The sequence below is a fragment of the Lycorma delicatula genome, chromosome 3, assembly GCF_047948215.1.
Source record: "Lycorma delicatula isolate Av1 chromosome 3, ASM4794821v1, whole genome shotgun sequence".
NCBI lineage: Eukaryota > Metazoa > Arthropoda > Insecta > Hemiptera > Fulgoridae > Lycorma > Lycorma delicatula.
The window spans coordinates 31,043,356-31,059,879 of record NC_134457.1 but is presented as its reverse complement, the minus strand read 5'-3'; the positions used below and the strand labels follow the sequence as shown (position 1 = coordinate 31,059,879).

General features: G+C 29.4%; 1 protein-coding gene across 1 annotated transcript in view; it reads left to right on the top strand.

Annotated features, from left to right (window-relative positions):
* The first annotated feature begins 5,520 nt into the window (after positions 1 to 5,520).
* Positions 5,521 to 16,524, top strand: part of LOC142320833 (uncharacterized) — a 199,724-nt gene continuing 188,720 nt past the window's right edge. The window contains exon 1 of the mRNA XM_075358808.1: positions 5,521 to 5,624. Coding sequence (XP_075214923.1) covers positions 5,525 to 5,624 — 100 coding nt within the window. The 5' untranslated portion in view covers positions 5,521 to 5,524. The remainder of the gene's footprint in view (positions 5,625 to 16,524) is intronic.

The window sequence follows — 16,524 nt, the reverse complement described above, 5'->3', positions numbered from 1 at the left end:
ATTGTGAAATACTTCGCTTCCTACCGCTACCTTGTAACAATTTTATAAACACTCGTCATCAAAACAGCACACACGTCATTAACACAACTCACCTAAATTCCTGATGACTTTATTTATATAAACGTATTACGACTTCTCTTCCTTCAATTTCAAAAATTTTCTGATCGAATCATTTATTTCTGTTAACTTTATATGACAAAAATAAATACTTTTAAAGTAAAAAGCGAGAAAATTATGGTGTTTGTATTTTCTTATGAATGAAAGAACAAATTTAAAATAGAGAAATAAATAAAAAAATTGAATCAATTGAATCTTAAACAAACTTTTTTTATAAAATGTAAAGAATTTTTTCTTTCTTTTTTTTGAACTGAAATAGCTTGCTTAAAATTAAAATATATTGTGTTGAAAAAATAAATGAATAATATTTCTTTAAGTTTAAACATTCCAATATACTCGTACAAGTTTTTTTGTAGCTAACATCACGATTTTTAAAAAAAAGTAATGATTTTTAAAAAAATCTTATGTGTACACCACATGACTTTCCTGTATGCCTATTAAATTACATATACACATTTTTAAAAGTATATAAAATTTTATTTCACTAATAACTTCTGATTTTTTTTATTTTTATTACTGAATTATTATTTATTGTAAAACTCTTTCAACAATCAGAGGTTAATTATTAATAAATCAATATATTTCATTAATTAAAGTTTTATTTGGCTTTATCTCTGAAACAAGTGAAAATAAGTACCACTTACGATATATCGTTGAAAAGCTCTTAATGAGGGCTTGTACAAAGAAGCACAGTCAAAGCTGTTTTATTTATAGAAGGAAAGAAATCAAAATTTAGGAGTACTATCCTTTGAAAAAAGATTCTGCACTTGACTATTATTTGGTTTAACTATTTTTGGTTTACAATTTTAAAAAGCGCTGGAAGTACTTTTCTTAAAATGTTTAAATCTTTCTTTTTATAATATTAAAATTTATAGAAGAGTTAAAACTAATTTTTGGATAGAAATAAAAGTTACGAAATATTTGGTTATCATTATAAAAAATGATCATTTAAACAATTTTTTTTAACTTCTCCATAAAGTGCAGTACCCATTCGCTGTATACTAAGGTTTAGTCCTTTAAATATGTTTTTAATTTCTTAAAATATCTTAAATTATGCACTAAATAGAAAGTGTAAAATCTGTTAAGTTTAACTTAAAAAAAAAAGTTAAAAATACGTAGTTCCTATTTTGTAAAAAAACATACAAGCCGTGATATAACTTTGAAAACATCCATAAAAATCTAATATTAAACAATTTTTTCTTTCGTCTTTCTAACAAAATAATATTTTCTTAATTTTTTTTTTTAAATTTTGGTGAAAATTTAAAAAAATTAAAAGACAAAACACCGTTAAAAATATTAACTCGTAAATTTCAGCGTAAAAATATTTACTTATATAATATAAATATTTTTTAGTTTTAAATGTTTTAATGTTAGGGATTTTTTTTTTTCTTTCCATAGCGGAGGAAAAAGCTCTGCCAGCCGCCGTCAGGCCCGTACAGGCCCGTACGCAGTGCGGGGCTCTCACCCGCTAAAAAAACCTCCCCTTCTACCATGCAGGGGCCGGATCTGAGCCATATGGTATGTACAGCCCCGGCATGATCACCCAGGCACTCCACTATCCGAATCCGTGTGACCGGAAGGCGTCCCCAGGGGGCGATCGACGAGCGACGACTCCGAGGAGCCCCCGCCGCCCACCCGCAGAAGCTGGCCTCCCTTGATCACCCATCATCGAACTCCAAGCCTCCATAAATTCGCATCAACTCATCCTGCCGTCGCCTCTCTTCATCGGACTTCTCTCGTATCATTGATGCGATCGTAGTCGCGACACACTCCCACTTGTTGCTATTGCTGAGCATTACCTCGATTATATTGTTGGCCCCCTCCAACCCTGACCCTTGAGCACTACGCGGAAGTTGCGCTATCTAGGGGAAAAATATACTACATGCTCTGCTGTATCCAGTCCGCCGCAATCGTGACAGCGACTTGTATGGCATCTGCCCACCCCGTACAGATAGTCTCGAAAACATCCATGTCCAGACAGGAACTGGGTGAATTCGTAGCTTGTATTACTATGCTTTCGCTCCACCCAGTTCCTGACATCTCCTATGAGCCCATAGGTCCACCTTCCTTTGTCTGAATCTCGCCATCTGTCACACCAAGCCATGTAGAGACCGTCAATTGCCTCCTTTCTGTCCCCTCCATTCACTATTGCAGCTCTCATTTGCGCTTGTAAGTCTATGGGCGGTACTCCAGCTATAACCGAAGCCGCCTCGGCGCTGATCGTTCGATACCCTGCGATGACACGTATGTTCAACCTACGTTGTTGCATAACCAAACGCCCTCACATTCCTTGCCCTCGACAACGCTTCCAGCCATACAGGAACTCCGTGTAACACCACAGAAGAGTACACACTGGCCAACAGTTTCCTCTTACCAGTCTGAGGATCGCCCTTATTTCTCATCATGTTGCTCAGCGCCTTCACCACATGTTAAGGATTTACATTTGAACTTTGATCAAATATTTTTCCAAAACTTTTCAGTTCCGTTGTTCTGTAATTACTTATTTTTTATTCATTTTTTTTAATTTTTTTTTTTACATTGGTCGTATCCATCTTAATTTGAATGCTAAATTTAAGTGAATTTTACAATATAATCTTTCAATTATAGTGATAAAATGATTTTTTCTCACTATTTTTATTTTTAAGAAAACATTATAGTATCTGCTCACTTCGGAAAAATAAGTAAACTTTTTGTAGATTTATCTTTATTGAGGTAACTCACATTTTACCAAATAAATATTATTAGTTGGTTTTATATATATATATTTTAATACTCATTAAACTTTTTAAAATAAGTTATTTTAATTTTAAAAATATATTAATCAAATTTTTTTATTTTCTAAAAAATTGTTAGGAAAATAATTTTCATATACTTCTTGTAGTTGTCATATTTTCCGCATTTATGTCCAATTACTTGATGTTGATTGGGTATACAAGTGCTTCTGTCTAAAATCTTAATTAATATGTACAAGCTGCATTCGTGATTAGGGTACTTTAGGAAGTTTGAGTAAACTTGCTGAATGATCTATCAGTTTCGTACTCTTAGTGTTCCAAACAATCATTCCGTATGTCTAAATGGACTTGAAAATTGAATTGTATAATAATAGTTTATTATTCAATGTTACTGTAAATGTATGTCTAACTAGCTTATAAAATTATTTAATTTAAATTAAGTTGCTTTTGCTCTCTATAATTTTGTTCACGTGAAATACTTCCAAGTCATGATATCTAATTTAATCTCACTGAAGAATTTGAGCATAGCTAAACTAAACTGTTTAAGCAGCCGTTTTTCTTCAAAGTAAAGCTTAAATATCTTCATCTTTCTGTGGCTATCCTTAAACGCCATTTTTTTAACGTCATGATGTTGTAACAGTTTGACGTTAATGCTGTGGATATTATTAGTAGCGAAAACACAGGTTTACTCTGTAAAAATGATTATGGTTGCATCAAGCATAATCGTTAGGTATAAACTACACAAAACAGACGACAAGACTCTTTTCTGTAGAACTCCTCTCAAAGGATTTAGTTTTGTTTCTTCATTATAAAATTTTATTATGAAATATCTATTTGAAAATATCGTCTAGGAAGATGTAGAATAACTTCAATTTATAAAGCAAACCACCATTTCAAACTTTATCAATTATTCGGTTTACATTGAAAAATTCTACGAAACAAAATTTCTATCACGATATTAATTGTATCAAAGCAAAGATCCTGCTGCAGGTAGGTACAATTTCTTCCACCTTGCACTCGGTATGTACATTCTTGAAAGCTTGAAAACGGGTCTATATTACGTGTTATAATATCTGAACAGAAAATGTTTCAATTTATTCTCAAATATTTCATCAGTGCTTCTGTGTAAGCAATTATAACACCCATAAAGACATTCTCTATCAATACTTACCAAAAATCTGGTAATATATTAAGTAGTAAGTGATGGGCATTCTAAAATAATTGATGAATAATGTTAGTGATTGTTTTACTTTTGCAGTATCATAATGAATACTATGAACATTGTTAGGTTTTTGAGTTCATGAATATAAAACCATATCATTTCACTGTATATATCTATAATTACATAAATTGGATAGATTTAATTAAGTATGCAGCAAAAATAACATATCATAGGAAAGGAGTGCAAAGGATATGAAATGAAAATTTGATAAACAAATGGATTAGAAATAAAATGGAAAACGAACATTGATGACTTGATGAAAGAAAATGAAGTAAAACTATTCAAACGATTTGTTTTTGTAGTCATATTCAATGAAATTCGATTTAGAAGAATGATAGAATGTATGAAGAAGAAGATCAGGAGAGCTAATAGCAAAGAGAGAGAGAGAGAGAGAGAGAGAGAGAGAGAGAGAGAGAGTGAGAGAGATAGTATTATTTCAATTCTTTTAGGGAAAGACTGTTCAATACAAAAATGAAGTTGGCCAACGATGAGAAGATGTGAAGATATAGAAAATCTAAACTTCCTGCCGATGTAATGGCAAGTGAGAACAAAAAAAAATTGAGATGAAAAGAAACAATTTCTTTCAATAAATTGATTGATTCACAAAAAACTCCCTAACAACTTTCATTGCGTATAATTTGTACAAAATTAAATTGAACCTAATCTAATGAACGACAAGAATAAAGAGCACCTTAAGAAAATGGTACAGTTTAGTGCTGTTTTACAGCTATATTTCTAAGAACACTTTTTTTAAAACCAAAAATCCAACTCTGGGTCACTCAACGTTATTAGCTAAATCACAAATCTTTTTTCCGAAATGATTTTCAATTGCAGTTTTCAAAAAGTCGAAATTCTTAATTTTTTTAATAGGATTTGTATGGAATCGGTGAATGTAGATGTATATATACACGAACTGTTGTGTACGATGATATCATAGATTTGCTTGTTATCATTAATTTCCTTAACCTTTTCACACTAATTTTTTTACATGATGTAATTTTCGAACTTTTAGACAAACTTATTGGATATCTTATTATTCCCAAATATAAATAATTTTTCTTTTAAAATGATAAATGTAAATTAATCAAAATTTATATGGCTCTACATACATATAATGAATTTTAATATATTTTGTTTCAGAATAAACGGAAGAAGGAACAGATGTTACATTTTCCTATTGAATTTGAGAAGAACGACGGATATCAATTATGCAATGAAAAATGAATAAAATAATTTTCGTATTTTAATAATGGTGTTAAATGGAGGACAGTTGAATTTTATGTTACGGCATAATTATGATAAAGAAATTATGCCAAATTTCTCTATAGTGATTAATAAAAACATTTAATGAACTGATCTACGTTAACACAAAAAATAACTTCAATAAATATTAAATCAACTAGTAATTATTAATAAAATAAGAAGTCAATTTTGTAATTAAATTTTATCAATTATGGAATCGTCACTGTATTACTTGTGTGTGATCATCTTTAACTGGATGAAATTTATCGATGCTCAAGTCACATGGACGCCAATCTACGTTGATGGAAACAGTAAGTAAAGAATGCTATCTAGTACTAGTTTAATTTTTCACTTTTTTTTAATGCTTGCCTGTCTTTGTACATTTATACTTTAACATTGCTTATTTTCAGGTTTTAATAGATTGCATGCATTAATATTATCGACAGAAATTGCACCATTCAGCAATTAAATGACTCAGTATTTTTCTTTATATTCGATATATTTTTTAACCATTAACAGCTATTTCTCTTGATTTAAAGTTGTTAGTTGCAGAGGTGTACTTTAAGTGTAGAACAAAATTAATTCTACAAGTACTACATGCAAATTTAACCCACAGTACACCGTGTTTTCAAATGCAGCAGTAAGTTTGTTCTACATTCTCCATAACTGTTGAGCATTGTTATTATTATTATTATTATTATTATTATTATTATTACTGCATTGCTAATATATATAAGATATTTATTTGTATATTAGATGTTAGTAACTGTTTGTATAGCAATGCTAATCGCAGATATTATCCTCATATAAGTAACACGTTCGTGGTTGAAAGACCGCAGATGTACTTACACAGCACTCACTAATCACCAAAACATTAATTATCTTTCTAGACAAACTAACATATCTATGAAATATCTTCAAGTGTCTGCTGTACTCCTTTCACTCGTGTCTTACGACAGAGGAGAAAGACACCAAGGGAGTATTCTCCCCCCCCACCCATGTAATTCTCTTACCCCTCTGGAATTGGTTTTATTTTAATTTAAATGATAATATAAGAAATATCATTTACATCAGATAAATATATTAAAGTTTTTTAACATATAATACAAATACAACAAAAAAATTCTGTAATAACATTAGCTGGTATATTTCTTATATACTCGTATTAGCTTATAAAGACACAAACAGTGAAAATTATAGATTTGTCTAAAGCACTTTGAAGAGTATGATACATGAATTTTAGAGATTGAAACTTGCATTAATTTATTATAAAATGTAATTTTTTATTCATTAATATTAAAAAAAAGTAAAATTCCTGATTACTTTTTTTTAAAAAAAGTAATACTAAGTAACTTTTACGTTTGTTTATAACCGCATTTTTTCGGCTTTTTATTAGCAATTTACTTTGATCTGAAAATGTATTTTCTAATTAAGTGGTTTATAAATTAAAAATTTCTAAAATTTTATTATTCAAAAGTATCATGTTTACCGCTAATTTAATTAATTTTATAAATAATAAAATATTATTTAGTGTATTGAAAAAAACCACAGTGTTCAAACAGTTTTAAATATCTCCAATATAGTTTAATGAAATTTAATTTTAGTAGACAAAATTAATTCAAAAATCTCTTACTTATAAGCAAGAAGACAAAAAAGGGATGAACATTTTTATGAGAAAAGTTTCGTAGTCAAATGAATGAAAAATAAATAATTAATTTCTTCACTTCGCTGGAGTTTTATTGTAAAATTTGAATTTAAAAATGTTTAGAATATTAATGTTTTATCGATAATTATATACATACATATATTGTTTTTAAACAACTTTATTAAGTTTTAAAATAACATTTTTTTTATAAAATAATTTTTCAAAAAAATGTACAATATAATACAACAAATCTTATTCAATTTCTTTAATATTTCTTTGACTTCATTTTTCTCATGTATTCGTTGTAGTCAGGGTTTAAAATAAGATTGTAATATAATAGTTTGAGTCTACATTGATCCGATTAATTCGTATGCTTTTTGTCTTTGCTCATCCCTACTGTTGAATAAATTTTATAGTTTTCTGGATCATGCATTTCAGACATTTTATTATACTAAATTTACTATATAGATGCATAGAGAAGCCAAATTATAATATGTTACAGAGAGTCACATTAAATTAATAATTCCCCGTAAATCCTATCAATTTTAAATGAATTATATTTTTTTTAATTTTCTGCCTTATAATTGCTTTTAAATAGAACGATATAGTTCAATAATTGTTCATCAGTAATTTAGGATGATTATTTCTGAGAAAGAACTGTTAACTGAATGCCAATTACCTGATTCCATTGAAATCAAAAGTCAATTTATTGATTGAAGTTGTAAAATTTATCTAAATTTACGGCAGAGGAGAAATTATTAAATGTTTATATGATTAATAATAATTTAACCCACTCCTGCCTGCGTAATGGCCTTTCACCTTAAAGCTTGTAACGAAAAATATGACTAAAGAACTTCTACAGTGTGATTATGGGGTGGAGGGTTGAATGGGTTATTATGATAATAGCTGTCCAAATTCTTGCATCATAATAGAAATATAATAAAACTTTTATCAGTAGAAAAAAATGAGCATATTTAAAAAAAATCCCTTTCGGCACGCCGGAAGGCCGAGATAGATTACGCCGGTGCTAAGCAGGGTATAAAAATATCTCAACCTTAAAGTTAAGAAAAACTTAAAATTTACCCAATACGACAATGGTTGCCGTTAAAAAATTCCACATGTTTGGCATATGACAAGCCCCCATCAACTGTGCCTATTAAGGGAGGTACGATTTTTTTGTCTTCGAAACTCCATTTTTTCCACCCCCTGGGCCAATGGTTGGTGGTATCAAAAAACTTTACTTAGGTAAGTTTTAGGCCCTTATTCAAAGAATAGTAGGAGCTTTAAACGAATTCGATATTTTACTTAATGGAAAGTTATAGCGATTTTTTTGTTGTTGAAAAAGCCTTCCCATTTCCACCCCTATTGTCCGATTTTCCCATTAACAAACTCGACCGAGTCTTTGGGTCGTTATATTTTACGTATCAATTTGAAAGTGATCGACAGAAAATTACGGCACTCATGTGTCCACAATAAAGTTATATTATATATACATAAATGTATATATAAACTTTTCAACTGGCCGTGGTTTGGGGGTCTGGGGGATGTGGAACGCGAAGAAATGTCGAAATTTTCTGGAAGTCGAATCATGGTACCCATTACAATAGGTAGCTTTCTTATGAAATCTTCCTGTAAAATCCATACACGGAGGAAAAATTATACACGGATTCATCGTTTCGAACGTATTTTTAGATTCATATTGTCATGTAACAATCATCCAAATACGTAATATAAAGTTATAATTTGTATAAATTTATTTATATAAATATTAAAATTTTCAGTGGATCCACGATTATTCGAGTAAAAAAAAATGATTTTAGAAATGCAATTTCAAAAGCAACATGTAAAAAAAAAATAATATTGTCACGTATTAGCGGATCGACAATAGAAACAGTACACGTAAAAAATCTTACAAATATAATTTATTTAATTTTAAATATGTTAAAAATAGAATAGATTTAAATAACAAAATACAATTTATACAGTTATAACCAGCATATCCAAGAAATTATAACAGGAAGATAACAATTCACTTTATGCAATACTTATTTACTTTTAATGTTTACAAACGGAAACTAGCTGACACGTTTATAAATGAATAATGTTACTTTGTCGTCTGATTACAAAGAACCACCGAACAGTTCCTTGTACTTATCCGCCGACAATTGATCCCAGAACGGAATACTCATGACGCAATCTACGCGCTTTTATTTTACCGCACACTCATTTCGAGTGAGTGAGCACAGTATGATCTCATTTATCGCAAACCTCCTGTTTATTTCATACTGTACTGGACTTTAAATCATTAGTCCTTGGCAGAATTTATATCTCCGTGCCTAGGGCCTGACTTCTAATAACAGTAGTTGACACTTTTTTGTTTATTTAAAGCGTAATGATTTCTATTGTCCTCATATTTAAACGCTTTTCTATAAATTCTTTCTAGAAAGAATTCCGTTTCTTGTAAATTTTTTCTCTCTATATTCTGCTTTAAGCTTCTTTATTCGTTACAAAATAATAAAAATAAAAATTACATACATTTCATTGTTGAATTTAATTTGTTGATTCTTGGTCGGCGTAGTAAATTATCACAAACATCGAGCAAAGGGAGGTTTTTTCTGGTCTTTAAACATTTTCCACTGTTTGTGAAACAGTATGATGAAACGTGTTTTCCAATTTTTTATGAAATTTTAAAATAAGCTTTCTTGCTATTTGGTAGAACGAAATATATTTGTTGATTAATATCATAAAACCCCTTCCATTTAATAAGGTGAATAATTTTCTTTGTTAGATAGGAAATGAAAGAGAAATGATGGAGATTTTGTCACCATACCATTGCTGCTCAAAAAATATACACGTGGTTTTATCTCCTCTCTTGACACGGTCATGGCTAGTATAATGCAGCCTTCCTGAGGTAGTATAGGTTCTTCAGTATTTACACCGGAATTAATAGTACAGGTTTATTTCTAGCCACAATCACAACCGTTTTTCAAGATCAGTTAATTTTTAATTTTTCACGTTTTAAACTAGTTTCGTGGTAGATTTTAATATGTTAGTCAATAAAAATTTTTTAGTCAATTATTTGTTAATTCGTAGTTATAGATCGATCTGGTGTTTTACTTTATTTAATAACTAATTAGCTAATAAGTGTGTGTGGTAATTATTTTTCCATCAATTTTAAGAATTTATCAACTTAAATGATATTTCGAACCTGCATTTTTATAATTTCTTATTCGTTATGCGTGGATTTTAATACCTCTTAAATATAACTGTTTAAAGAACAAACACCGTATATTATTTACTTATGTTACTGATATATATTACTTTGCGTGAATATGCAATCTAGATTGTACAATGTAAACATATGCGCGTGAAGAATTCTAAGGTAAGTAAATGTACGTATATTTATTTACCTTAAAATTCTAAAATATGCGTTATGCTTTATAGGAATCATAACACAAAATCCCCTCATATTTTCTTAGAAAATGAGTGATCACCGACCCTCACCGATTTTTTTTTTGTTTGTGGGCGAAAAACGCCTGGGCGTTATCATCGCCCGAAATTTTATTAATAAAAGGGTAAAATAACCCCAAAATAATAAAACTTATAAGGTGTAAAATTAATATTAATCATATAATAAACATTTATTAAAACAAAAGTCAATAAAGTAAAATAAAACTCAAAACTAATACCGCAGACGAAGTCTTTAAAATATAAGTTAAAATAATAGAATAAAGAAACTATATAAAACTTACCTAATTCCGATGGGTTGTGCAAAAGGACCCTTCTCGGACAATAAAATTAAAGATATAGAACCAAAAAAATCAAAATTGAAAGTAATGGTTAAAAATGATCAAAAACTCTTCTAGCATTAAAATATATATGATAATATTAAATTTTTGGCAGTAACCTGGTACTATGCAAAAACAGAAACATCCGTCCAAAATTTCGTTATTATTGTACAAGATATCACGGATGTTTCTAGGCAGATTAAACTTACGACGCAACGCCGCATAACATATGCAGTCCATGAAAATATGATGCACAGTCATGCAGCAGTTGCATCGTGTGCAAAGGGGTGGGACATCTCCTGACATTAGGTATTCGTGTGTGATCGTCGTATGTCCTATCCTAATTGGCAGAGCACCACCTCCTCACGATGAGTTTTTCTGCAAGAGGAGCCCCATGGCAACACTGAATCTTTAATCCGTCGGAATTTATTATCGACGGTAGTCGCCCAGTCACTTTGCCACATTGTTCTCAGTGATTGTTTTACACGATTAATAAAATCAAAGGTAGTAACTCGGGTGGTAAAAGGAGGTTGAATACACGCTTCTTTGGCAGCATAATCTGCTTTTTCGTTACCTGGAATCCCTACGTGGCTAGGGACTCAGCAAAAACTTACTTCTGTGTTGCGATTACCTAACTCAGCGATTGCATCGTAAATTTCAATGACGACAGGATGAAATTATAAATAATTTTATAATTTTAAGTGTAATTATAAAAATAAAATATTTAATATTTTGGCTTAATAAACGGATACGTCATAAGGAATACAATATAATTTTTATGGGAAAGGAAGATAGTTCGGTAAAGTATCTTAATTCTTAAAATTTTATTTACCATGGATCTTGTCAACAGATTAAAAATTGCAACTTAACTGATAAATGGAAAATATACTGCACACATTTATTTTTCCATTGATTTTCAATTAATTATTAGTCAGTGCATAATTGTTTATATAAATATAGATACCCAAATGTGATTAGATATTAGATGTATAACAGATACATGAAACTTTAACATTAAAACGGTAGATATATGTTGATAAGCTCTATTTATTTATTTAATAAGATAATTTACGGCCTACCAAATCTTTCTAGAAGAAAATTTTATGATTTTTATTCTCAGTCCAGGTATTCCGTTAATGTAGAAAAAACCTCTACTTTAGGTTTGCCAGGAGAAAGATTTTTTTAAGTATTCCTAATATTGTAGCACATGTATAAAATCCCTTTTGGCACGCCGGAAGGCGGAGGTAGATTTCACCGGTGTTAAGTAAGGGATAAAAAAATTTCTACTTTAAAGTTAAGAAAAACTTCAAATTTACTCAACACGACAACGGTTGCGCATGAAAAAAGGTCCACATGTTTAGCATATGACAAATCCCATCTTCTTACAATTCCAGCAATATTTTGGCCATCCCTTGCCTTAACGGTTGGTCATGTCAAATATTGTTTAAGATAAATGGATTAGGTAATGGTTAGAGGACTAACAACAACTTTAAATCGATTCGATACTGTGCCTATTAAGGGAGTTAAGACTTTTTTGTCTTCGAAACCCCATTTTTTCACTTCCTGGACTAATGGTTGGGGATACCAAAAAACATTACTTAGATAAGTTTAGGCCCTTATTCAAAGAATAGTAGGAGCTTTAAACGAATTCGATATTTTACTTAATAAGAAAGTTATAGCGATATTTTGTTTTTTTTTCGAAAAAGCTCCCCCTCATTTCCATTCCCATGGTCCGATTTTGCTCATTAACAACCTCGGCCAATATTTTGGCGTAATATTTTATGTATGAATTTGAAAGTGATTGGTGCAAAATTACAGCAGTTATAGTGTCCACAAGAAAGTGCAATATATACATATAAACTTTTGAACTGACGGTGGTTTTGAGATCTGGAAGATGTGAAACGCGAAGATATGACAAAATTTTCTGGAAGTCGAATTATGGTACTCATTACAGTAGGTTTCTCATGAAATCTACCTAAAAGCCTTTAAAAATTGATTTTTCTCCCTGATCATCACTATTACGTTAAACTAATGTTTTTGTATAATTCTTATTAATTTTTATATTATTTATAATATAATTAATAGTATTTAATTAGTAATTAATTTTATTTATTTATATTTTTGTAAAATATTTTTTTATTCTACAATTAAAATATTGTGCATGAGAAGTTAAGTTAGAGCAATTATATATTAAAGATTAATTAATTTTTAAATAGCACCGATTCCACCTTATTTTATTCACTTCAAAACAGTTCCAGACTATGCACAGGTAGCTTTCATTAATCAGAAGTACTGATTCTGCATTACAATTTCACCTCGATTTCTTTTAAATGGTATTGACATTTTTATTAATTAGCCATTGCAAAATACCAATAATATACATGGAAACTGAATCGGGCATTTTATTCAATCAGTTTCTACAGAAACGGTTTTATTGATTAAATGGTATATATTGAATATAGAATTACTTTGTAATTTATACTTATTTTATTGCATTCAGTTTTCAAAATGTTACTCCCTAAAATATTTCAGGTATAGTGTGATTGCCATGATTAAATGAGAGTTAAAAGCTACCTGCTTAACCAATGCAGCAGAAGTTACTGATTTTTTTTTAATGGGAAAAACCATTCAAGAAAGTCAGAAAAATCTGAGTTAGATTTTCACTTTTTATTCATATGATTTTCCAAAAATTCTCAGTGATCTTTTACTACAGCTTTTTTAATTTTACATTAGTTTGCAACTACATTCCTTGTCTGTATAGTAAATATACCTGTATCTCTTTCTTAATATCATAAGACCCTGTGTGTTAATAATAAAAATAGAACATTTACCAGAAGATGTTAAAATTAAGTTACAATTTAACGACACAATTAAAAGTACAGCCGAAGCAATTAGTTCAGACTCCCCGAAAATTATTGTATTTTTTTAAGTAAAAAACTTCTTTAGGATGGGCATTAAAAAAGGCTAATCCGCCAGGTTCTGAAGTGAGACGCTCATTTGGATGAACTCACGGGACCCGAGTTGAGCCGAGCGAGGGAAAAACAGGTAGCTGTCATGGTAGCTGTACAGTGAATAAACATGATCCGTAAGGTTATTGTGATGTCAATTCGGGTATGTTCGTGGGAGCCGAGTGTGGCCGAGGGAGACAGGAATGGTCAGTTGTACGTGACTTCTGTGCTAGGCAGTTTAGTTTTACGTTAAATACTGTTTATAATTGGTGTTCGGTGTATGTGTTTTTATTTGTGTATTATTACTATTACTGTGTATTATTGTGTATTATTACTATTATACATGTAATTCAGTTTATACGTTTAGTGAATCATCGTTCTAATAATGAAAAATATTATTGAAGAGCGTTCAGTCATTCCGTATGTAAATAAATTTATGTATTTGTCATATATATTATGTGCAACATTATAATATTTCAAACCATATTTTACATTAAACATATACCTAACTTCGTGTACTCCGTACATTATATATATATATATATATATATAGTTCGTGGAATTACTATACCAATGTTTATGCCTTGTTTCTGATTCGTCCAAGTAATGTCATCAATAATATTAATTAGTATAATATATATTACTTCAAAACGATTCCGACCGCCATTTTAATTTTGAGTTTGGTCATGCGGTCTTAACCACAAACAACTTTTTTTTCTGAAAGCTACTTTTATCTCGAATTGTCTAATAAAATATTTTTATTTGATTTTATTTTTAGGTTAAAGTTTTTGTATTAAAATGGGATATATTAAAATAGTTTACGATATAATCAGATTATCTTTATTTTCTATCTTAAATTTGTCTTCATGATAATCTTTATGTAGCTTATATAAATATTGTTAAGAAAACTTTGGAATTAATACTCGACTGTAAATATAATCGTATGTAGTATATGACATGTTTGTTTTCATGGTTTTTAAATTTTCAAACAAAATATGATGTCTCTTATTTAAGAATACTACATACTGTAATATTAAAGTATGCATAGCGTTTTTATAGTACTTTCTAAAATGTATCTAGCGTGACATTACTACGTTCCTTCATCATGATTGTACTTTACACTAAAATCACAAAGTTCACTTTGTTTAGAAACTGAACTTTCTTATGTATACTGCATAATGAATTAAAGTATAATCTTGATGTTCTCCAATTTTTTTATTTTTTATCCTTTTGTCTGTTGATAAAATTTATTATTTTTAAAATTTTTTAACAACTGATCATAAATTTTATAAAGTAAATTTAATTTTATAATCGATTATATCTTGTATTTTCAGCTAGATGTCATAAATTTGCTCAGCAGCTATAGAAAAAATTAGGTTAAACAAATATCACTTAAATTTGTAAGATGATTTATCATGTTAGACGTATTTGAAGTACTCTAGTTGCAAAATGTTTTCTACATGGAGCTATAATTTTTGGAATTAATGTAGTTGTAGCAAAAGAGGTTTAATATTTTGGATTTGAAAATTTAAAGTTGTACTTTAAAAATATTTCTTGTTTATGAATTAAATAAACCATTAAAATAAGAAATCATCACATATCAGAAATATAAGAATAATGATATTAAATCAGGCATTAATATTTTTGTTTGTTTTATTTTTATTAGTAATTAATAAAACGAGAAAAAATTAGTAAAAATACATTTTATAAATGAAAAAGTCTCTAAAATGATAAAAATATAAAAAGATCCGAATAAATTAAATTTTTTTATATTAAATTATATTTAAAATTTGCCAATAATTTTTTTAATTTATTTCATATATTATTTTATGGAAGCCAAACCAGAAAATGGGAAAATTACAATAGTAGAGATATTTTAAACGTTGTTTTAATGATGAAAATAAAATTTAATTTATGGTATTATATTTTAAGCTGAATTACAAAACTCAGATTACCACAATCGGTTGTTGTGCAGGTACTGGACATAGAATTGTTCAAATCCTTAAACAATTTTACAGTTTAACACACTCCCCCAGATAATATTAGAACTCACCGGCTTTTCCCTGCATCTTAAACTAACTGCATTCTAATCAAATCCGTAGAACTAAAAGTATTATAAAGAATTAAAATACAAGAAAAATTCATAGAAATGAGGAAAAGGGATTTACTCAACCAAAAACCGTGACCGAAGAAAAATTACACCGAAGTTATTTTTCTACATACATCATACGTCATAATAATTCACTCCACCTTCACAGTACGTGCCGACCAGTTCTTTCAATGATCCTCTTTGGTACTCAAACTTGATTCATTTGATCTTCTATTTAATTTCTAATTGTGTGTATATTCAGAATTTTTGGCTTTATTAAAATACAAAATGGAATGAATTCTTTGTGTTTATATATACATATATATTTATGGAGTTGTACTTTAGGCGCGTTAGGAGAAAGTGATCAGAGTGTATTTTCAGCAAGCTACATAAGTTGCGCGCGCCGACATAATATACCATAAAGATTTGCGCAGGCACAAGTGGATCAGTTTGCACGCACATGCGTGTAGTGTCTAATTCAGTCAGTTTTTCAATGCGATTAAGTGATTAGCACGTGTTGTAAACATAGCAGATATTGTGTCGTAATAAATATATATTAATATACACAGATTTCTGAAGACGGATAATTTAAACTGTGAATATTGTTGTTCATATTCATAAAACTTTATTTATATTGCAGCGTATATATATATATTTTTTTGTGAAAATTGTGTATCAAAATTTGAGGTAAAATTATATTTTTAGATTACAGAAAATAGCACACATCAGATAAATTTATGA